Source organism: Haematobia irritans, chromosome 2, assembly GCF_050003625.1.
Source record: "Haematobia irritans isolate KBUSLIRL chromosome 2, ASM5000362v1, whole genome shotgun sequence".
In the NCBI taxonomy this organism is placed as follows: domain Eukaryota; kingdom Metazoa; phylum Arthropoda; class Insecta; order Diptera; family Muscidae; genus Haematobia; species Haematobia irritans.
The window spans coordinates 5,395,734-5,418,632 of record NC_134398.1 but is presented as its reverse complement, the minus strand read 5'-3'; the positions used below and the strand labels follow the sequence as shown (position 1 = coordinate 5,418,632).

General features: G+C 35.3%; 1 protein-coding gene across 1 annotated transcript in view; it reads right to left on the bottom strand.

The window, feature by feature from the left end:
- The window catches only part of Apoltp (Apolipoprotein lipid transfer particle), a 39,758-nt gene extending 20,135 nt beyond the window's left edge, over positions 1–19,623 (bottom strand). Inside the window, exons 1-12 of the mRNA XM_075293198.1 lie at positions 19,470–19,623; positions 10,527–10,704; positions 9,809–10,452; positions 9,583–9,742; positions 9,277–9,520; positions 8,380–9,212; positions 8,061–8,306; positions 6,197–7,997; positions 5,927–6,137; positions 3,546–5,864; positions 1,932–3,481; positions 1,699–1,848 (exon numbers count right to left, since the gene is read on the bottom strand). Of these exons, the coding sequence (XP_075149313.1) occupies positions 1,699–1,848; positions 1,932–3,481; positions 3,546–5,864; positions 5,927–6,137; positions 6,197–7,997; positions 8,061–8,306; positions 8,380–9,212; positions 9,277–9,520; positions 9,583–9,742; positions 9,809–10,452; positions 10,527–10,605 (8,237 nt within the window). The 5' untranslated portion in view covers positions 10,606–10,704; positions 19,470–19,623. The remainder of the gene's footprint in view (positions 1–1,698; positions 1,849–1,931; positions 3,482–3,545; positions 5,865–5,926; positions 6,138–6,196; positions 7,998–8,060; positions 8,307–8,379; positions 9,213–9,276; positions 9,521–9,582; positions 9,743–9,808; positions 10,453–10,526; positions 10,705–19,469) is intronic.
- Positions 19,624–22,899: the final 3,276 nt, after the last annotated feature.

Below are 22,899 nucleotides of genomic sequence, written 5' to 3'. Positions count from 1 at the left end.
AAAATGTCCATATCCCATTTTTATTTTGTGGTATTTAAAGATTTAAGGGAAATTTTTGCTACTATAAACGGAGGTACCGCCAAATGATGACAAACTTGGACTAGGTTAGGTTAGGTGGCAGCCCGATGTATCAGGCTCACTTAGACTATTCAGTGAACTTCTCTCTTATCACTGAGTGCTGCCCTATTCCATGTTAAGCTCAATGACAAGGGACCTCCTTTTTATAGCCTTTTATAGTCCGAACGGCGTTCCACATTGCAGTGAACCCCTTTGAAACCCTCAGAAATGTCACCAGCATTACTGAGGTGGGATAATCCACCGCTGAAAAACTTTTTGGTGTTCGGTCGAAGCAGGAATCAAACCCACGACCTTGTGTATTCCAGAAGGGCGTGCTAACTATTGCACCACGGTGGCTCCCAAAAACTGGGACTAACTTCCTTGATTCGAGGATAGTTGAAGTGCATGTATCATCATTCTTCGTTAGTTACGATGAAAGTTAGTCCATACAAACAGACTGATGGACGGACATACTGAACATCGTTAGAATAATTTTGTCTAAGCCACCGAGGTGCAGCAAGTCCACCCTTCGTAAGAAGATATCTCCGAAGTTAACGACGAGAGATTTTAAAATCCCGTTTCACAAATAGAGCAAGACGTCGTCTGACCGTTGGGCAGCATACTCTTATTCCTCAACATTTGCCTGTAATATAAACAGACATTCATAATAACCCTTAAGTTTAAAGGATCTCAGTTTATATATTCTTGGAATCGATACTGAGTATATTCACTGGGAACCTTATGTTAGGTTAGGATAGGTATAAAAGTTGCCCGTTATATTAGGCTCACTTAGACTATTCAGTCAATTGTGATATTTCTCTCTAAACAAAGAGAGCTGCCCGATTCTATGTTTAGCTCAATGAGAAGGGATCTTCTATTTATAACCCACCCCGCACGCCGTTTCCCACCACTTAGAAAAGCTTTCAAACACTCAGAAATGCCCCCAGCATTGCTGAGAGGGGATAATCTATTGTTAAAAACATGTTGGTGCCTTGGGGTAGGACCTAAACCCCTTTGTATGTAAGGAGGGCATGCTACTTATTGCACCATGACACTGGGAGCCTTATATTCAAATTAGAGGCGAGGGATATGATAAAGGTTCCATGTGGGGAATGTGTTTTCAGTCGATGCAAGAGATACAAGAAAATCGAAGAAGCGCCTTCTAATAATGGCTGTTCCGGAAAGGGGGCTATTTGTCAAATTTCGAGGATCCTTTGAAGGAAATGAAATTGATTTAGAAGAATAAATAAAGATTATTCACTTTACAACCTAGGTCAATTTATATTTTGTTCCATGTAGTATAAGGAAATGGTATCTAAATTAGATCCTTTTTTAAACTCAATTACGTTTCTTCTTCGAAAGCAAACTTTGAGATCATATTAAAATTTCCGACCGGATGAACTTAAGCAGGCTCGGCGGCTGATGGACAAAGAATGGACAAGCAATGACTAAGTCGACCAAGGAAACTCGAAAATCGGAATATAAATCTTAATCTTTTTGCAAAGGTACTATCGAATCTTATCAAGATTTCCCTATCAGCGAAAAATTAGAACTATTTATATTTAAATTTAAAAAAATAATTAACATGACTTTTCATTAAAAAAAAAGAACTAATCAAATGAAATAGGTTTTGAAACTTACCCTTTTGTATTGAAATCGAATTCAGTCTTGAGCCATGACATAGTTGGCAAAGGTGTTGAGGCATTCACATAACCATGCATATTGCTTAAATCCTTGAAAGACATTTCCATATCAGCTAATTGGCGAGAGGCAGGGCTGCCCATGGAAGCTCTAAAAATACCAAAGAAAAAAAAAATTAAAACACTCATTCCCTGACAACTGGCTCTCTCTCTCTCTCTTTCTCTCATACTTACACTACTTGATGGAATTTGTCCACCATATCGTAGCTGCCCTTAACATAGAAGGTATCCTCATCCTTGTATTTGGGTGTAACCAATTTGGTGTAGAATTCACGACGTAACTTATTCTTGCGCAACATATGGAAATCACCCTCAACCACAGACAATTCCTTCTTTTCTCCCCATTCCAAATGGGCAACGGCTTGAACGTCGGTGGCATTCTTATAGGAGACACGAGCTAAGGCATTCTTTTGGGCATCCTTGGATTTGTATTTACCTTCAATGAAGAATTCTGGTTTCACACCCTTTTTGGCTACTAAATTGCCGCGGTAACGGAAGTTCAAATTGTGTGTATCACCAATGGGTTTGGGCAAAGTGGTTACCAAAGCTGCTTGGATATCATCTTGATTGCGATAGTTCAAGGTACCGTTGGTTTCCATCTTCCATTGTGAGTCAACGTCCATCTTTACGGCAGTGGAAAGTTTCTGGAAGTCCTTATTTGGATTAAGATATTTGGCACTAGCATGAACATTTCTGGGTTTTGAGTTGGGACGTTGCAAATGACTTTCAAGAGCCAATTGCATATTTTCGGCCAAAATCCAAGTCCAAGAACAGCTGCCGCGTCCAACATTATCACCAAAGCGATATTCACCAGCCACCTTACCGCCATCCTTGCGCAAGTTGAGATCAGAGTGGAGTTTGACATTTTCGATGCCCAACTCTTTCCAGGGAGTTTCCAAAGAGACATCACCGACGGTGTGACCCTTACCGCGGGGACGGAATTGACCATTAAAGTTGATGCGTTTAAGTTCGGGTACCGAGGATTCAATTAACATAGAGAAGTCCACACCAGTTTCATTGCTGGCCGAGTAGCCACCGGAGACTTGGCACATTTTACCTTCTTGGATGGCACTGAATTGGAAGTTGTAACCCTTGCCACTGCCTTGAGGTTCAGACACACTGAATTCGATGACACCATCGGGACCACCAGCAGAGGGTTGGACACGTAGACGAGTATCGGCAGGATAGCCATTGACCATTTTGATAATACCATTGAGGCCATAAGTGTGCATGTTGCGGTACAATTTGCCACTGACACTGTATTCGTTGGGATCATTGGGTGATTGGGTCAAGGAGCCATGCATGGAAATGTTGCGGAAGTCCTCAATGGGAGTCCAGACTTCGACATCGATGGCATCACTCTTCTTGCTGGCGCGAGTACCATAATCTACACGTTCGCCATTGCGACCAACAACGGACAAATCAAAGCTGAGAGATGGATTGGGTTCCTTGGCAACCTTCAGGGATGTTTCGGCTGATTTCAAAGGCAACATTGTGGTGGAAATATGACCATTCACATCGATCAAGTGGGAAGGATCCTTGTGCCAGGCGGTGCCAACCTTGATTTCGTTGACAACATCATTGTCAGTCACTGAGAATTGGATATCGACAGTGTTGTCCTTGTCATTAAAGTCATTCTTGAAGTATGCACGGCAAGCGTAGTGGGGTACCACATCGGTATTCAAAACAAAGTCCACAGAGGATTCGGTGAAGTTTTCTTCGAACTGAAAAGCAAAGCAAGAGATATTAGTATTTTCACAAGCAGATGCCTTCCATAAACAAACTTACCTCTAAGGCAGCAGCCAAGGTCACAAATGTGCTGGGAGTACGCGATGAAATGTTACCACGATAAACATTTTCCTCCAATTGCAATTTACCCCAGACATTCATCTCGGATAGGGAAATCAAAGGAGTTTTGACATTGACTTGAACACTGTGCTCATTGGGTTTGACAGAATCAACCACCTTCTTGTAGTCCACTTCGACTGAGGTGACCTTAGGTTCATTGGTGTTGTCGGTCAAGACAAATTTGACATTTTCATAGAAGGCCACTTGGTGGATGTCCACACGGTATTCAACGATCGATTTGAACTCCTTGACAGCCTCGAAAGGTGTGCTCACGGTCAAAACGTTCAAGGCATTCACGTAATCGGGATAGTAGAGACGATCCTTAACATCAATTCTGCCTTGGGGCCATTGTACATGACCTACAACCAAATAGAAGTCGAGCACCTCTTGAATATCTACTCCACCGTGGAGACTGTCAAACATTAGGGGATCAACCTCGAAGTTAACCGTGTACGAGAGGAACTCATTGTAGTCAACCTTCTTGGGGTCATATTCACTGGGGTCGAATTGCGGTGGGCGGAAGTCATCATCGTAGAGCATTTGAATCTTGTTGCCGGCTAACTGCTTCATCAATTTCGATTTGGGATGGCCATTAACCTTAACGCCAGCCTTGTGTTGTGAGAAACGAGCATGCAATTCCAAAACGAAGTCATCCTTCATGACGAATTTGGCCACTATGCCACTCTCTTCGAATCCCTTCAATGGGGTGTATACAGTATAGGAGTATTCGAAGTCGGTGACGCTCTCCATGCGCCAGACACCGGTGAAACCTAAGGTGGCATTGTTGTAGGTACCACGGAAATCAACGGTATTGGGCTTGACTTTGGCTACTACCGACGCCTGCTTGAAGTTCTCGATGGGTGTGGCAACACTCAATTTCACATCAAAGTCCATGAGGGAAGCAAAATCGGCCAAAATTTCCAAGCCCAAGGCACCATCGGGTGAACGGATTTCAGCGACAGCATGACGTTGTTTCTCATTTAATCCGAAGCGTCCTTCCAAAGTGCGGTATTTTTCCAGAGGTGTGGTGATGGTTACAGTCAATTTGCTGTCGGATAACTTACGAATATAGCCATCTACGGCAAAAGTGAATTGACGATTTTCAAAGTCCAAAGAAGCAGCTCCCTTGATATCATGTTTATCATTCATGGTGAGTTGAGCAGCTAGACCACCCTTGCGGTAGCCTTCGAAGGGAGTGACAATGTTAACAGTACCGGAAATGTTATCGGTGGCTCCATTCTTGGTTACTTGCCACACCGACTTAATGCTGTATTCGTTCAACTCCATGGGGCCCGAGTATACCAAGCTCACTAGAGTGTCGTATTTCTGTTTATCCTGGTAATGACTGAGTTTAACATTCACTTCGGGAATACCCTTGACAGTGCTGTTGAGGCCAAAGAGGAAATCGCAGCTCATAACGGGTCCTTCCATTTTATGGTCACCCTTGAAGTTCAAATCGAGTCCTTGGTTGTCGGCCCAAACGAATGAGGAGTTGGCCAAGAACAGATTACCTCCACTATAGAAACCAGCCTTCATGCTGTTGTGGCGCCAACCCTGGAAGGGTGTATTCAAATCGGCATGGATCCAATTGTTCACATCCTTGCCGGGCATCAGACCAATATTGTAGTTGAAGGTGATCAAATCATTTGTGCTCCAGCTGACACGGGCAGATCCTGTGTATTGGGGACCACCGGTGAAGGCTTCGAAGCCACAGCTAATGGTACGGTCGGGATAGGTAATCTCCACACTGCCATCGTATCGATCATTGCCTGGATTGTTGAATGCGGCCAAGACAGCCAAGCGTTGGGCAGGATCTCGATTGGCATCCCATTTCAATTCGAAGTTCAATTCCTTGCGTTGCTCTAGAGAAACAACGCTGGCCTTTACGTGGATATCACGAAGTTTATCCAAATGTATTTCGACCTGCAACGATTTAGGCTCCTCGGAGAGTTTAGCAGTGGCCCAGTATTCCTTGTCCTTGAGTTTTAGACGAATTTCTCCATTGGAGTTCTTTTGAGCTGCATTATCATTGTATTGAACAGTAAGTCCATAGGGATCCTTATCGTATTTGGCTTGGACATCGAAGGAGAATAGCTGTTGTGTGCGTCTATAGACCAAATTGATGGTGGTGGCCTTGAAGGAAGGACTCTCCACAACGATCTTCATATTGTGTAGACTTTGAACTCGAGAGCTCTTATCCTTGTAGTTACCCTTGACAGAGGCAGAGTGGCCAGTAAACCAAGAACCACTCAAATTGACCTAGGAAAAGGGAGAAGGTTATGCATTAAACTAAACACATATCATGCCAATGTGGGTATTACCTGATAGTTCTTAGCTGGAGCTTCGGTGAGCTTAATGCGGGCAGTACAGGAATCAAATTCAGGAACAGTTACATTGAAATAGGCATCGACAGCGAATAGACTGCGTTTGGGCAAATGGATGGAGAACAAGCCGGTGGCTTCCTTTTCGGGAGCATAACGGAGACCCAAAAGGACATTGTGTTCCGTACCGTTCTTGGTGCGTTCTTCATGCCTGTCGAGAGAATAGATTAGTACACAACTTTAGGAATGAGGAACCTCAGCTTAACTTACTTGAATGACAACTTGTAGTCCACCTTGGATTTGGGTACCTTAATTTCAAAACTGGCCCGAGTATGGGAACCCTCGGCAGCTTGATCCTCATTATAGGCACGAGCGAAGATCACACGCATGGTACTGGCCTGTTTTTGATCCATGTAATTCTTGCCACTGTTGAAGGTTAAAGTTCCTTCGGTGTGACCCTGCAAACTTAGCCAGGTGGCATCGGTCAGGAAGTTCAATTTAGGATAAGCCGATGAGGTCATCTTTGCTTGTCCTTGGTATTCAGTCTTAGACTTATCGCCAGTATTCATTAGCTTAGCTTCAAAATTGATGGTCTCAACCTTATTCGATTGGAAGCGGTAGTTGACAGATAGATTGGTGGAGGTGCTTGCCTCATTCTTTACAAACTCGCCGGTAACCACAGCCTGCAATTTCTTGGTCTCGAAAGAGAGCTCAAATCCATTTTGGGAAATGCCATTCTTTTCATTGACACGAATGCTACCCAAAAGACCAGTCACATTAACACCATTAATGGCCAACAGCATTTTCGGCTTGTACATCATGGTAGTACGATCCTGATAACGGGCTAATTCAACATTTAGGTCGAAGCTGCGTTTGCCATTGGTATCCATGTAGACATCCAAGCGGCGGTCGTTAGGATGATTTTGGTAATTGCATCCAGCGGAAACTTCCGATTTACCGCTGACCAATTGCATGGTGGCCTTGAAATTGTCTGGTACACTGGTGACATTGGTGACCATGACACGCTTCACCGAAGATCCCGGTGTATGGAAGATCAACGACCAGTTATTGTCATCCTTGGATTTCTGTTCGTAGTTATATTCGAAGACATATTTATGGGCCGAAGGATCAGATTTCTTCAATTTCACATTGAAGTCCATAGGTCCACTAAGCAGGAGGCTAGGGTAGACCTTATCTTGGCCGCTAACCACATCGGGTACACTGAAGTCGGAGCACAATTGCAAGCCAATGGCCTTATCTAAAACGGGCCAAGTGCATGTATTGTTGGAGCGACGCGATTCAATGCCCTTTTGGGGAACCTCCTTATCGTGAGTAAGTACCAAAAGTTCGGAACGGGCACTGAAGATCTCATTGGTCTCTTGGGGCAAATCAAAGGTGAACGAAACTTGGCTCTTGCCACGGATCTTCAAGCTGGCTTCTACCTCAGAGTTGGAGTACAAATTGCTCTTTACCTTAATGCCACTAATGGCATGGAAGAAGTCCGATTTCATGGAGGTAATAACGTCCACAGAAACGGAGGGTTTGAATTTACCATTCACATCGTAATGCCAGTCCATATTTTCCACCTTTTCAAAGGTACCAAACATACGCATATCCACCGAGGAGGCACCATAGGCATGGATGGCCAAAGGTAAACCTACAGCCAATGGGACATTGTATGAGGTGTCCAAGAAGACACGGCTCTTGCTGAAAGTGACCTCTTCGCCACTCAACAATTTGGAGATATGATCGATAGGATCGAAGTCCTTAACCTTATCTAGCAATTCCATGGCTTCTTCCATGGAATAATAACGGATATCATTACCGAAAATTCTCAAGCCAATTTGGGCACTTTGTTTGCCATGGTTCTGATCGTTTTGATAGCCAATATCACGGACCTGGCGAAGGACCTGTTTTTTACGGCTGACAGCAGGGGCAGCACGTCTGGGTCTATACAATTCCTCTTCAAAGTTGTAGTTATCCTCGGCTACATCGCCATCTTCGGCAAGTTCTTCATTTACTTCACGTTTGAAACGGAAGTTCTCGGCATTGAGGAAATTATTGAGGGAGGCTATATGGGAAACATGCACATTATTAAAAGTTTGCTTCAGAAAAGATTATGATGATAACTTACATCCTTCGGGATTATCAGCACCGACCATGTTGGTAAGGAAAGCCAATTTTTCACCAAAGAATTCACTATTGAAAGGACCTTGAGCTCCAAACAAACCAGAGATGGCTTGATCAAAACCTTCAGTACGGGCTGAAACTTCGAAGAAGTTAATCGATTGACCAAACAATTCGGTGGTGAAATTCCAGGTGGCCATACGGGGCAAATAGGAGTCGGTGCCAAAGATGACATTCAAATCGGTGGTGGTACCTGAAGAAAGTGTAAGAAAATAAAATTAAAGATAATACTCTCTCTGTCTTTCGTTAGGTCTGCAAATACTCACCAACATTGTATTCATCAAAGAACACAGAGAAATCATAATTCCTGGAGAATTTACGAATATCCATCTTGAATTTATCGGGCAAATCATCGGCCTGCAACAATCCTTGGGTCTCAATACGTGTGGGAGAAGACGATTTGGCCAAATTCTTCAAATGCGACCAAACGAAGGAACCCACTTGATTTACTTCTTCGCGATTCAAGATGGACTTAACACGGCCCACAGATTGGTGATCAGGGCAACGCATAGCTTGCAAATAGGCCAAGGTTCTGACTTCCGAATTCAAATTGAATTTACCATAGGTCTCCAAGAAGAATGGACGATATTTCATACAATCAGCACGACGGAAGGCCAATACGGCTTCCAAACGCAATTCCAAATTTTGGGATTCTTGTAAGATGATATCCTGCAATTGGGCGGCAAAGGAGTCGGAGAGAACACCAATGTTACCCAAGCCCTTGAGTAGCACAACCATACGTTCACGGTTACGTCGTTCACCCTTGTACATGTTGAACAAGCTCAAGAATTCAGTTTCCAACAAATTGACGATACGTTTTATTTTGGGATTCTGAGCACAGTTCTCATTGTGTTTGCAATAATTGTGTACTACGGCTGTGGCACCCAAAGTGTATTCAGCATTAGCCTTCTTGCGGGAGAATTCCAAAATGGTGAAGAAGGTATCCAAGGTAGTGTCATCGGGTCTTTGGATGAAAGACATGGAAGTCATCCAGTTACGGGCCATTTTCTCATCGAATTTATCATCGACAATTTGATCGCGCATTACTTGATAGGAGGCAGTGCTGCCAATGTAGGGCAGGGATTCCAAGACATGATTTCTAAAAATAGCGGAAGAAAAACGATTAAAGAAATGCCGTTGTTGCCATGTTCTATGAAACGCACCTTCCATTCTCGCAAATACTGCCAGCACGTTGCAACAATTGGCTCAAGGCTTTGTAGTCCAAACTCTTGGTGGTTTGCAAAAATTTGCTGAAGACATCAATGAATTCACGTTGGATTTTGGGGGAACCAGCGTTACACATTTGTTTCAAAAGTTCACGAGAAGCCTTAATTTCTCCATGAGTGGGTTTAACCAAGGGAGTATGATCGAAATGGAGGGTTGAGCGTTTTTTAATATCCTTGCCGTCTAAAAGCAGAAAATATCCAAGGTTAACTATCTAAGAGAAGAATGTCGTATCCAGAACTTACGTTGTTCCAAGAATTCTCCGGGGCTAAAATGTTGTTCTCCTTTGAATTCCAAACTGTATGAAGCAGAGGTAACAGCTCCTGAGCTTTGTTTCGAGAATGGGATCAATTGATGACGTTCAAAGCAATGGATTTCCTTATACATGTGATTGTCAATGGTCATCTAGAATAAGGAAAATAAATTAGAGTTTATCCCTGCTTTCTGATCAGGCACTCAAGAGATACTTACATTACAATGACTTTCCGAATCCAAGATGGGGAAAACGCTATTGTCTCCACCACTGAAGGCATAGGGTACGGTCTGCAAGAACGAATGGGTGGAGAAACGGCTGTGACAGCTACGAAGATCCTTATCTTTGCGAATGGTCACAAAAGCATTGTCAGTTGAGGCCAAGGTATATTGGACACCACAGGTTCCAGAGACATCGGTCTCAGTAGTATTGAAGTCCACATCGAAACGTAACATGGTATTTTGCAAAGCGGACAGAATACCCTTTTTGAAGTTCAAAACCCAGGTAGGTTCACTACCATCAGGGCACACTTCATTGATGAAACCATCATGGAAATCGAAACGCAAGACATTCTTGGTGACATCTTGCTGGAATGCTTGGCTCTTGGCATGTTCTGCAGCACCAGTCTTATCATCGGACAAGCGGGCCGAGTTTATGCGCAAGAAACCCTCACAAGGTTTGGGGAATAATATATCAACATCAGCTTGAACCTTCAAATCGGAGGTATCATCACCAGTACCAGCAAATTCGGTGGTCACATGGGCATTATACTCGTATTTGTAGACATTGTCGCTGTAGCCAAATTTGTTATTTTGATTTTCACACTGGGGTCTGCCACAAATTTTGGGATTCTTTAAGGGATCTACCAAAGGAGAAAGACAGAAAGGAATTAGCTTAAATTTTTCTGAAAGTTTTCTCCATTTTTTTAATACTTACTTTGCCTAGCTCCAGAAACCGTTGAGATTACAAATAGTAGGAGTAAGAAGCTGGCGCTTCGTAGCGCTAAAAGCTTCATTTTTGCTTAAATGAGTTATAATAATACTCTGTAAAAGCTATCGTCTCTTTTTTATTTAAAACTCCAATTCCATTAGATGGAGGTTTGGGTTGAGTTTATCTGGAAAATGAGAAGAGAGTAAAATTAAAATTTAGTTAAAGAAAATAAATTATTATATGAAATATGAGGCGTAGGGAATTACAAGAGATTATAAACTAAGCCACCCTTAGATTAGATTGAACCTTTATGTTATTTTTATTTCTCCAAAGGGTTTCGTCCGAAAATGATCCTATATTCCTAGTATTACGATATACTACTACACAGAGCTTTATATAAAAATATTCCAATAGTATGATCAAAAATTAAAATAAATATGAATTAATTTTATTCTACATAAACAAAAAATTATGGAGGCTTTTAACAATAATACAATATAATTTTATGGTTTAGCGTTTCTATAGCAAATACAAAAATTAAGTCATTGGCCTTTAAAACTAAACACAGAATATACTTTTTCTGTAATTTTCTATTGATTTCATTGCAAATATTCCTACTGACCCTATCTACTTCAAAGCGTTTTTAAATAAACCTCTTGAATTGCATATTCTAAAATAATGTACATTAAAAATGGACCTTGGTAATATCCGAAACTAAAGTTTATGAAGATTTTTAACAATAATACAATATATTCTCAAGGCTTTAGTTGAACTCACTACTGATATTTCTAATGCGGATATCAGAAATCATTATTCAAAAAATTAAAGATATTTATTATTGGTGCAGCAAAAAACGAAAATTATTTGTACGAATTTTTTGCTTCAAAAATATTTAAAATATTCCATATATTTTACAATTGAATTTACTGCGAATTTTTCTATTATTCCTATCTACTTTAGAGAGCTTTTTTTAATGAAAATGTTTTCAATTTGGTATTTTAATTCCATACTCACCAAATTATTACTCAGCTAAAACTAAAACTAAATTTAATTTTTTTATTGTTCTCCTTACAAAAATATTTGTTATTTTCTCAGCTTTTCCATTTAATTTAATGTCGATATTCCTACCGTCCCCATCTACTATAGAGATTTAAAGCTAAATGTTGAGAATTTCAATATTGATCCTATTCATATTAAATGTTAATATGGTCAATAGCAAAGCTAAAGTGTAGGTAGTCTTTGGTCTATATTTCCTTTGAGTTTACCGGGTGTATTCCTACTATCCTTATAAGTATAGTATTCAAAGAAATTTGTGTCATATAAAAATGTTGAGAATTGAATATTTTAAAATTAATGACCTCTAACAATAAAATCAAAATCTATGGAGTCGTTTGTTTTAAAAAGAGATTTTAAAATGTCAACCATTTCTTTGAATTTACTGTGGGTATTCCTAATGTCACCATCTATTTCAGTAAGAATTTTCAAAAAATTACGCAGTTTGAAGTTAAATGCAATAAAATGAAAAAAACTAACTGCCTTTTCATGAAATCGTTCGTCTAGATTGAAACTAAAATAACTTTAGATATATTTGCTAGAAAATGCTGAAATTTGTCATGAACTCATTATTAATGATTTACTATCGAACACCGAAACAGTTGGTATTCCATAGACTCTGGTTTTCGAGATATCAATATGGGATTTTTGACGAATCGTTCGTCTAGAGGCAAACGAAAATTCCACAAACAGGTAGTACATTTTTTATAATCGCTTGTCTTTAAAAATTATTGATATATTCCCCAACTTTCGTTTGAATTTATTACCGATATTCCTACTGTTCGTATCTACTACAGATATTTATATAAACATGTTACGAATTTCGTAATTTCAAATGTTACATATTAAATATTCATACGACTGATAGGAAAAGTAAAGTTTTTTGGAATACTTTGCATATAAAAATAAATGCTATATTCTAAATCTTATTTTTCAAATTTACTGTAGGTATTCCTACTGTCCCCTTATACTACACATCAAAGAACTTTATATAAAAAAAAGTTCAAAGCTAAATATTGTCAAATCAAATGCAGTAAATCTTAACATAGCTAATAAAAAATAAAGTTATTACAGTCATTTTCCTTCCAAATATATAGAATAAAACCTCTCAGTAGTGGACACCCATGAGAAATGTCCACATTTTGGGGATGTCCACTTTAACAAGTTAATTTTAATGTGATAATTTATTTAAATGTCATATAACGAAAACTGTCTACTTTTGAGAAGACTCTGGTTTTCAGAATGTCCAAGTTTGAGAGTTTTCACTGTACATCCTCAAGTTTTCTTTTGTATTTACAAATGTCCCCATTTACTTAAGAGATCATTATAAAAATAGTTTAAAATTATATATTTTAAAGGCATAATTATTAAATAGTAATACAGAATATAAAATTTATGGAGTTATTGACCTTTTCAAATCACAACTTTATTTAATTTTGCTTTGCTTTTTATATTATTGATTATCTATGTTCCTACTGTCCCTATCTACTACAGAGAGATTTTGTTTTATAAAATCCTAAAAAGATTGCATTATAATATCACAAGTGTTACAAGTTACTGAAAACGATAGAAAAAAATCCTAGAATTTGGCTAATTGCTTACATATCAACCATATTTGTAAAATTTAATTTCACCACCTTTTTCCTATTTTCAGATCTACAAAATCTTTTTTCTTGCTACAAGCATCTTTTAAAGGTAAGAGTTAACAAAGTATCATACGAATTTATTTTCTATGCAAATATGCTTTTCAATTTACCTGATATTTTAATATAAAGAAAAAAAATTCACGAAAATTTTTCCAATTAAAATTTTAGTTGAGTTTTAAAAAAATATTCGATTAAAAATTTAATTGATTCAACAAATTTTTTAATTGAAACAAAAATCAATCACAAAAATTAATAGTATCAATTAATTATTAATTTAATTGGATCAAATAAATTGACCTTCAATTAATTTTTAATTGATACTATCATTTCTGTGATTGAAGACATTTCAATAAAAAAATAATTGGATCAATTAATTTGGTGATTGAATCAGAAAATTTTTTTTTGTGTGTACTATTACATATCTCATAAAGTACTGAACCTCATTAAGCGATTGCCAAATTAATTTCAAATTTTGTTTTAATGTTGCTTTTCGCCAAATTTCGTTTAATTTATATCCAATGAAAAAAAGTGAGATTTATAATTGTTATGTACTTGACGTGCTAGAATTTTTGTGGTACTTGTGGGTTTTGGTGTACTAAAAAGCCAATAATAGATTCTTGTAATTTCTATTTGTAATGCAATCGAAGCATTTTTTTTTGGTTTTAGGTTGAGGTCCTTATTCAAATGAAAATTGCAAATTGATTTCATTCACAAAACGAACTCACAAAAATCTCATACATCTACTTAGCATTCATTCATTTTGTGGAATTGGAAGCATTCAGGGCCCTAATTAAAAAAATCATTGGTTACCATTAAAAAAAAGTGCAAAAGTTCATAGATGCACCATGAAAGTTAGACTGAAAAGAGGGAAGGAGTTGATTCGCTTGTGGCCATTTACCGAATCTGGTTTCCTTTGATGAAAAGTGGTTCAAAATTGAGCAGTTTGTGAACAAACAAAATGATCGGTTTTACTTGCCAAAGAGGTCGGTCGGTTGCTTCGCTTGTGGCCATTTACCGAATCTGGTTTTCTCTGATGGGAAGTGGTTCCAAATTCAGCAGTTTGTGAACAAACAAGATGATCGGTTTTACTTGCCAAAGAGGTCAGCTGAAAATTTATATTTTCGACTGGCCGAAATAAAGCCCAATGGTCGCTCCCCCTCGTATTTGCAGACCGTAGTTTCAAAACAAAAGCAGATTTTTATCGGGAAAATATTTGAAAGGCAGTATTGAAGGCCTGGCCAGAAAAAATTGGACGCAGAGCACAAACGTTACAACATGAGTAAGCACCATCACGCTCGGAACACGTCAATTAAGAATGACTTAACCCTCTAATGCCCCAATTTTTTTGCCAGCTGATTAAATTTTCAATGTTAACGACACAAAAGCAAGAGAACTAAGCAAGAAAAATTTATGCAGTAAAATTCAGCATATGCTGCAAAGCCTCTTGAATAGTTTCAAATAAGTTTTCTTTTTGTTTTGCCCATTTTTGTTGTCTTAAGGTGTGTTTTACTAAAAGCTTCCTTATTAACACATATAGAGGGCATTAGATATAGAGGGTTAAATAGGAAGTTTTTAGCTTAATTTCTTCGGATCTCAATTCATTGGATTTTTGTTCCTATTTTGGAAACTAAGGTTGGTACTAAAAAATACGTTGGTACTAATAAATGGGCCAAAATACCGCAGAGCCAATTTCGTGCAGTGTGTGATGGCTTTGTCGGCCTTTTGAAGGCCAATTGGAACAGAGCTAAATTGATTTTAAAATTCGAGGTTATTTCTAACTTTTTATATTTTATTTAATTTTTTTAATTTTATTGGTCAAAAGCAAAAAAAGTCAGAAATAACCTCGGATTTTAAAATCTATTTAGCTGTGTTCCAATTGGCCTTCAAAGGGCCGACAAAGCCTTCGCAGTTTTTAAATTGATTTTTTCCGGCGTGCTCCCCGTATTAATATTACGATCTTTATTTTTTAAATGAAAATGTTCATTTTTATTTATTTATTTATTTTTTTTAATTTTATTGATCATCCACAAAAAAAAAATTAGAAATAACCTCGGATTTTAAAATGAATTTAGCTGTGTTCCAATTGGCCTTCAAAGGACCGACAAAGCCTTTAATAAAATTAAAAAAAAAAATAAATAAAAATGGAAACTTTCATTTGAAAAATAAAGATCGTAGTATTAATACAGGGAGCACGACGAAAAAAATAAATTTAAAAACTGGCTTTGTCGGTACTTTGAAGGAACAAAGCTAAATTGATTTTAAAATTCGACGTTGTTTCTGACTTTTTTGCTTTTGACCAATAAAATTAAAAAAAAAAATAAATAAATAAATAAAAATGAAAATTTTCATTTGAAAAATAAAGATCGTAATATTAATACGGAGAAAAAATCAATTTAAAATCTAAAAATGATTTATAATAAATTAAAACAAAATCATGTATCTAGGGAGCACGCCGAAAAAAATCAATTTAAAAACTGTGATGGCTTTGTCGGTCCTTTGAAGGCCAATTGGAACACAGCTAAATTGATTTTAAAATCCAAGGTTATTTCTGATTTTATTTTTGTGTTTGATCAATAAAATTAAATAAATAAATAAATAAATAAATAAATAAAAATGGAAACTTTCATTTGAAAAATAAAGATCGTAATATTAATACGGGGAGCACGCCGGAAAAAATCAATTTAAAAACTGTGAAGGCTTTGTCGGTCCTTTGAAGGCCAATTGGAACACAGCTAAATTAATTTTAAAATCCGAGGTTATTTCTGACTTTTTTTGCTTTTGACCAATAAAATTAAAAAAATTAAATAAAAATGAAAATTGTCATTTGAAAAACAAAGATCTTAATATAAATACGGGGAGCACGCCAGAAAAAAAATCAATTTAAAAACTAAAAACGATTTATAATAAATTAAAACAAAAACATGTATCTATTAGAAGGAGTAAACATGCACTGAAAAAATATTGTCATGACGTCAAAGATTTCATGTCTTTAAAATACGAAGGCAAATTTTGCTTAGCATAGGTTGGGTTAGGTTAGGTGGCAGCCCGATGTATCAGGCTCACTTAGACTATTCAGTCCATTGTGATACCACATTGGTGAACTTCTCTCTTATCACTGAGTGCTGCCCGATTCCATGTTAAACTCAATGATAAGGGACCTCCTTTTTATAGCCGAGTCCGAAAGGCGTTCCACATTGCAGTGAAACCACTTAGAGAAGCTTTGAAACCCTCAGAAATGTTACCAGCATTACTGAGGTGCGATAATCCACCGCTAAAAAACTTTTTGGTGTTCGGTCGAAGCAGGGATCGAACCCACGACCTTGCGTATGCAAGGCGGGCATGCTAACCATTGCACCACGGTGGCTAACCATTGCACCACGGTGTTTAGCATAGAAGACGCATTTCTCTTACCCACACAGAAAAAAAATTCACGAAAATTTTTTCAATTAAAATTTTAATTGAGTTTTCAATCACGAAATTAATTGATTCAATTAATTTTATAATTGAAATGTTTTCAATTACAGAAATGATAGTATCAATTAAAAAATTAATTGCAGGCCAATTAAAAAATTAATTGATCCAAATAAAAAATTAATTGATACTATTAATGTTTGTGATTGATTTTCGTTTCAATTAAAAGATTTGTTGAATCAATTAAATTTTTAATTGAATATTTTTTAAAACTCAATTAAAATTTTAATTGTTTCAATTTAAAAAATTTGTTGATTTAATTAAATTTTTAATTGAATATTTTTTAAAACTCATTTAAAATGTTAATTGTTTCAATTAAAAAATTTGTTGATTCAATTAAATTTTTTATTGAATATTTTTTAAAACTCAATTAAAATTTTAATTGGAAAAATTTTCGTGAAATTTTTTTCTGTGTACTTGTATTCTTCGCTTCTTTGGCTCGGAATCAATGCCAAAATTTTTAAAGTAAAGATAAAATCTTTGGAACCGGACATGCTTTTTTTTTCAGTGTAGACAATATTGACAATCTCAAGTTCGAAAAAAAAAATTGTATTTTCATTTGAAAAATAAATATCACAAAAATCATTAAACAAATAAAAATAATATATCGTTGGATAACATATCAGCCACCCTTTAGAGGGAAGTGCTAGTAACATTGGATCATGGGTCTAATTCCGGAAATAGAGATGAAAATTTCTTTCCTAACACTCAAAAAGAATTTGTCTTGAATCCAAAAATGTTGTGTTCATTTAACCAATTTTGTTTCTTCTAGAAGCCAAGGATATTTTAAGAAAAAAAAAAATTCAAGACTAATGCTATGGTCACACTGGGCAAATAGTTGACAGAAATAAAAAAAAAAAAAAATCCGTCGCCACAGCCAAACCAACAAACATTTTGAGCTCATATTGGATATATAACATCATGGTAGGGATGTTTTACAAAAACCGTATCCAGATATTTGGAAAATTGTTCTGGAAAAATGTTTGACACTCATTTTGGTCAAATATTTGCCTAGTGGGACCCTAGCCTAAGATTGGGTACAATCCTCATTTATTGATTTTTTTTTCTTAATTTAATTTAATTTTTTATTTTTATTTTTGATTTAGTTGTTTTAGTTATTTTTTTAAAATTTTATTTTTATCTTCAAACTTAAGTTTTTTTTTTTGTAAAGATCAGAATCTTAAGTTTATTATTATAATTTTTTAATAATCGTTACATAATCTTGATTATTTATCCCTGTATTCAAAAAAGTTAATGTAAACTTTAAGCCTAATTTTCCCAAACAAATTCCTTGAACAAACTTTTTATAAATTATTTTTAATATGGGCATTAGTCTTTATATCTTGCAGCGAAAAAAGTCCTTTATCATTAACTAAATTATAAAGACTTAAATGGAATACCATGAATACTTAGGAAGTTGTTTTTTTTTTCTTATATACAGACTTATTATGGAATACCCAGAATAATTAGGAATTTTAAAAAGTTTTTTTTTTTTGTAATAAAAAAAATCGAAACTTTTCCACTGAATTTATTGCCAAATATCCTACTGTCCTCAACTACTTTGCAATGGTTTAGAAGACTCCTAATATATTCCTCGTTTCTTCTATTCCTCGAATTACTAATGCCATTGAATAAAGGCCCTTTGATTATTTCCAATATATATTTTTAAAAATGCCGTTTGGTGCGTATTATCCTGGTCTATGAAATAATACTTTAATACCTTTTCATTGTGTTCACATTTTTTTATGATTTTAATTGAATTCTAGTCGTTAGGTTTTTGTTTTTCTGCTATTTTCCATAAAAAGATGGGTGGGAAAACGAAAGCCCTTACAATATATACATGGGTGAGAGGGGGTAGGGATGGGAACCTCTGTGGCTTAATTCTCATCCTTATTCAATATTGTTTTTGGCATTTGCTTGCTTTTGACTAAAACATTTATTTTGGGTAAACGATTTCGTTTTACACATTCACTGAATCACTTTTTAATGCCTTTTGATCTTTTTACAGCGTCAGCATCGGTAACAACAACAACACTAGCATTCCTAGAGTACTCGTATGTGGATGGGTTTCCCCGTTTTATGTTTTTCGGTTTCACAACCATTCAGTTTTTCCATTCATTTTATTTCCCAAATGCACAAGGACACTCTTACTCATACACTGCTGCTGCTCCTGCTCCTTCAAAAACCATACACATTTATAAGCAATCCACTTCAAAGTGAGTCTCATTGACTAGGTGTATTTCGACAAAAACACACTCACACACACACACTACATCTCATTCATATACATTGGACTCCCACCAATGAATGAGAATATAGGAAAGAGAATTTTAAGCATCAATGTGAAATATTTTAATGCCAAAGTATTTAAATCCTTATCCTTAAATATAACATACAAACACACACACTCACATAAAAAACACTCTTGTCCTTTATACACTTGGCTACACTTGACTGTTGTAAATTCTTTGAAATTTTCTCATATTTCTCTTTGCCTTGCAACATGAAAAATTTGAAAAAAAATCCATTGATTTGATTTGGATTTGCAGAATTAAAAAAAAAAAAGAATTTCCATTTCAGTTCATTCCAAAAACTTTTGATGTTGAAGAGGACACGGCCTATGGCCTACTAAATCTTTTGGTTTTAATTTTATAATTTTTTCTCTCTCTCTCTCTTTGTAATCCACATGGCCACCATATCCTGTTCCCAAGGATAAAGTTGGTGTTGATGTGTGGTATGGTTTGGGTAGATGATTTAATAGTTGGCTTCATATACATACTCGCTGCTGGCTTTAGTCCTTTCACTTTCTTTTTATTGTCTTTTTTTTTTTTTGCTTTATGGTTACTCTCCTATCCAATTCAAACGTCCTTCCAGTTGAGCGGACCTTTCACGGACCTCAGCGTTTAGCAACTGAATTCTAGACTTTCTTTTTTGGGCTATTTAATACCTCGATGACATTCAAGTGAAATTGAACTGATAATGGTATTAAAAAAAACACACACAAAACCAAAGAGAGATTATGTCCTCTGTCTGCGTCCAGAGCTAGCCCTATATACTTTCCCAAGTTAACTTTAGACATAATACATACTCGCTTGGGTACACATATGCATGTCGAGGGTTAAACAATTTGTCCATTAAGCAAATCTATACAAACACACGAATTCTTAATGAAAACCCAAGCAAACAAGACAGAGAGAGAGAGAGAGGCCAATGAGCAGAGATAGACACGTTGAACAGAGAGATTAATACCCCTGTCATTCCCTGCCAACTGATCCAGAAATCACAATATCAGTGTTATCAGTGACTTTATGCAGTCATCGTCTCAAATTCTTATCTTAAGGGACCGGGAGAAAGCCGGCAGCATTTCGATTTCGTTGGCAAATTCAATATACCTCGAAATTCGAATCGTTTGACTTTTATTCCACAGACAGAGAAGATTAGGAAATCGCCTTGAACTTGAGTTTGTTTAGGATCCATATGATTTTAGATAGCTTCGATTGATCTATGAATTTCCTGTACGATAAGTTTCGATTAAATTTTTGATATTTACTTTTTTGCCTACCCATCTATAAAAATTTCAAACAAATATTTGTTAAAACAAAAGTTAGTCAATGATTGATTGGTTTCAACAAATATTCGATAGTTCATAAAATTTAGAAGAGTTGAGATAAAATCAAAGTATAAGCCCCCTTGGTATTGAGAGGTCTAATCGAAATATGAAAATTCCTATGTTTTCTTAGTGACCCGAAATTTAATCAATATGTATTGAATTTTCCATACACACAAAAAAAATTTTTCTGATTCATTCACGAAATTAATTGATCCAATTAATTTTTTAATTGAAATGTCTTCAATCACAGAAATGATAATATCAATTAAAAAATTAATTGAAGGTCAATTAAAAAATTAATTGATCCAATTAAAAAATTAATTGATACTATTAATTTTTGTGATTGATTTTTGTTTCAATTAAAAAATTTGTTGATTCAGTTAAATTTTTAATTGAATATTTTTTAAAACTCAATTAAAATTTTAATTGGAAAATTTTTCGTGAAATTTTTTTCTGTGTACATTGACAAAAAACCTAACCCCAAACACAGAGGTAACAAATTAACCCTTAAATGCAAAAGATCGCCGATTTCTCCGAAAAAAAATTATAAGCTGAATGCTAAAAAGCATCTGCATACCACAGTTTAAAAAAAATGTGTGTTTTTTTAAATTATACACAAATGAAGCATAAAGATTAACTAAATTCGTGTCTCCCACAAAATCATTTATAATTTTTCAGAATTTGTAAAGCTTACCAATAATGCGCCCACCTTGAACTTCGTATGGCACTAAAGACATTCGTACAATTTTGAACTCCTATTTTTTCCTTCAAACTACGAAATTTTCTTTAATAAGTGAAAAATAATAATAATTTCTAATAAATTGAATTTGTCGAAAATTATTTACTTATTTTCCTAAAATCGGCGCGAAATCTGCGTTTCTAATACAGTTTCTTCCAAAGTTAAAATTTTCTAAAATTAAACTATTTTTTCTAAAATTCACTAAAATTTTCTTTCCTGGTGGGTACACTGGTTTTTTAGTGTACTACACAGCAAAAATTTTTTACCAAAATATTTCCAATTAAAAAGTTAATTGAAGTTGAAAATTTTTTCAATTAATAAATTAATTGATACAATTAACTTTTTAATCATGATAGAAACATTAAGTTAATTAAGTCAATGATTGAAAATTTTAAAATTTTTAATTAAAAAATTAATTGATACAATTAACTTTTTAATCAAATTCGGAAGACTAATTCAGTTAAAAAAGTGCTGATTTTTTTAAATTAAAAATGTATTGCAAACAATCATTTGTTAATCCAAATAAAAACTCTAAGCCAATTCAGAAAGTAATTAAAAATAGTTACCTTTTTCAATTAATAAATTAATTGAGTTTTGCAATCAACATCAATTAAATTTTTAATTGAATCAATTAAAAAATTAATTGAAATTTGCTGAAAAAATCAATTAATTTTTTAATCAAGAATTTTTTCTATGCCCAATTAAAACTGTGATTGATACTATCATTTTCGTGATTGAAGACATTTCAATTAAAAAATTAATTGTATCAATTAATTTGGTGATTGAATCAGAAAAAAATTTTTTTGTGTGTAGTAAATCTGGGAAATATTATTTAACTTCAATTTTGTATGTTTTTTTTTTCAAAGTCAAAGTTTGATTTTCAATTTGACTGCAGATTACTCAAAAGTAACATAATACAAATTTTCCGGAAAACATATTTTTAAAAATAGTGTAATGATGTTTTAAATGATATAATCTTTATTTCATAAAATTCGGTCAAAATTTTAAGTCGCCAGAATTTTTTTCTAGTTGTATCTTAAAAGATACCGTGCGCATTTAAGGGTTAAGGAAACAAATTCAAACTATTGAAAGTATTGTTGGTTAAAAAAGGACACAAATAAAACCTTTCTTATGTTTAAACTTTTTGTTTTTAATTCAAAATTCCTGATTATTTAAAAATTATTTCTTTAGCCAATACAGTTTTTCTTTAAACAAATGACAATTTGCCTTAGTTCACATACCCAAAGAAGAACTACTTTCCTAAGGAACGAAATTTTCCTTTGACATAAAGTATTTTCATTGAGTGCAAAAAAAAACGAATTCATGACAAATATTGCAACAATGTTCTCTAATCTGTTTAATTTGCTTCTAAAGAAAATTGTTTAGCGTCAAAAGAAATCTTCGTTTGTCTAAAATTTCGTTCCTCAGAAAAAGAGAAATCTTCTTTCAGTGCAGACATTCTACTTTAACCCTCCCTTGTCGAAACTAATTTTTAATGTTCTATATGTGTCTGTCATCGGGTGTAAGGTTCTACAAAAAATACGCAAGCTTTTGAAATAAATATTACGGGGATTTGAAGAAAATAACTCAGTGTTGCCTGTAGGCAATATTGAGCATCAAAGGGTTAACAAAAAATTTAGATTTAAAAGAGCAAGCGTAACACACATCGTACTATGGTTCCACATCGATTTCTTGGAAGTACTTGTGAAAATGTTTAATGACCAAGTAAGGAAAAATAATATAATGCAAAATTCCAAATAATATTTGAAAAGTGTACCATATCTCGGCAGAGGTAGAAGATGCGATAAAATATAATTGCTATTCATATTTAAAACGTCTTTACACACACCGAAAAAAAGT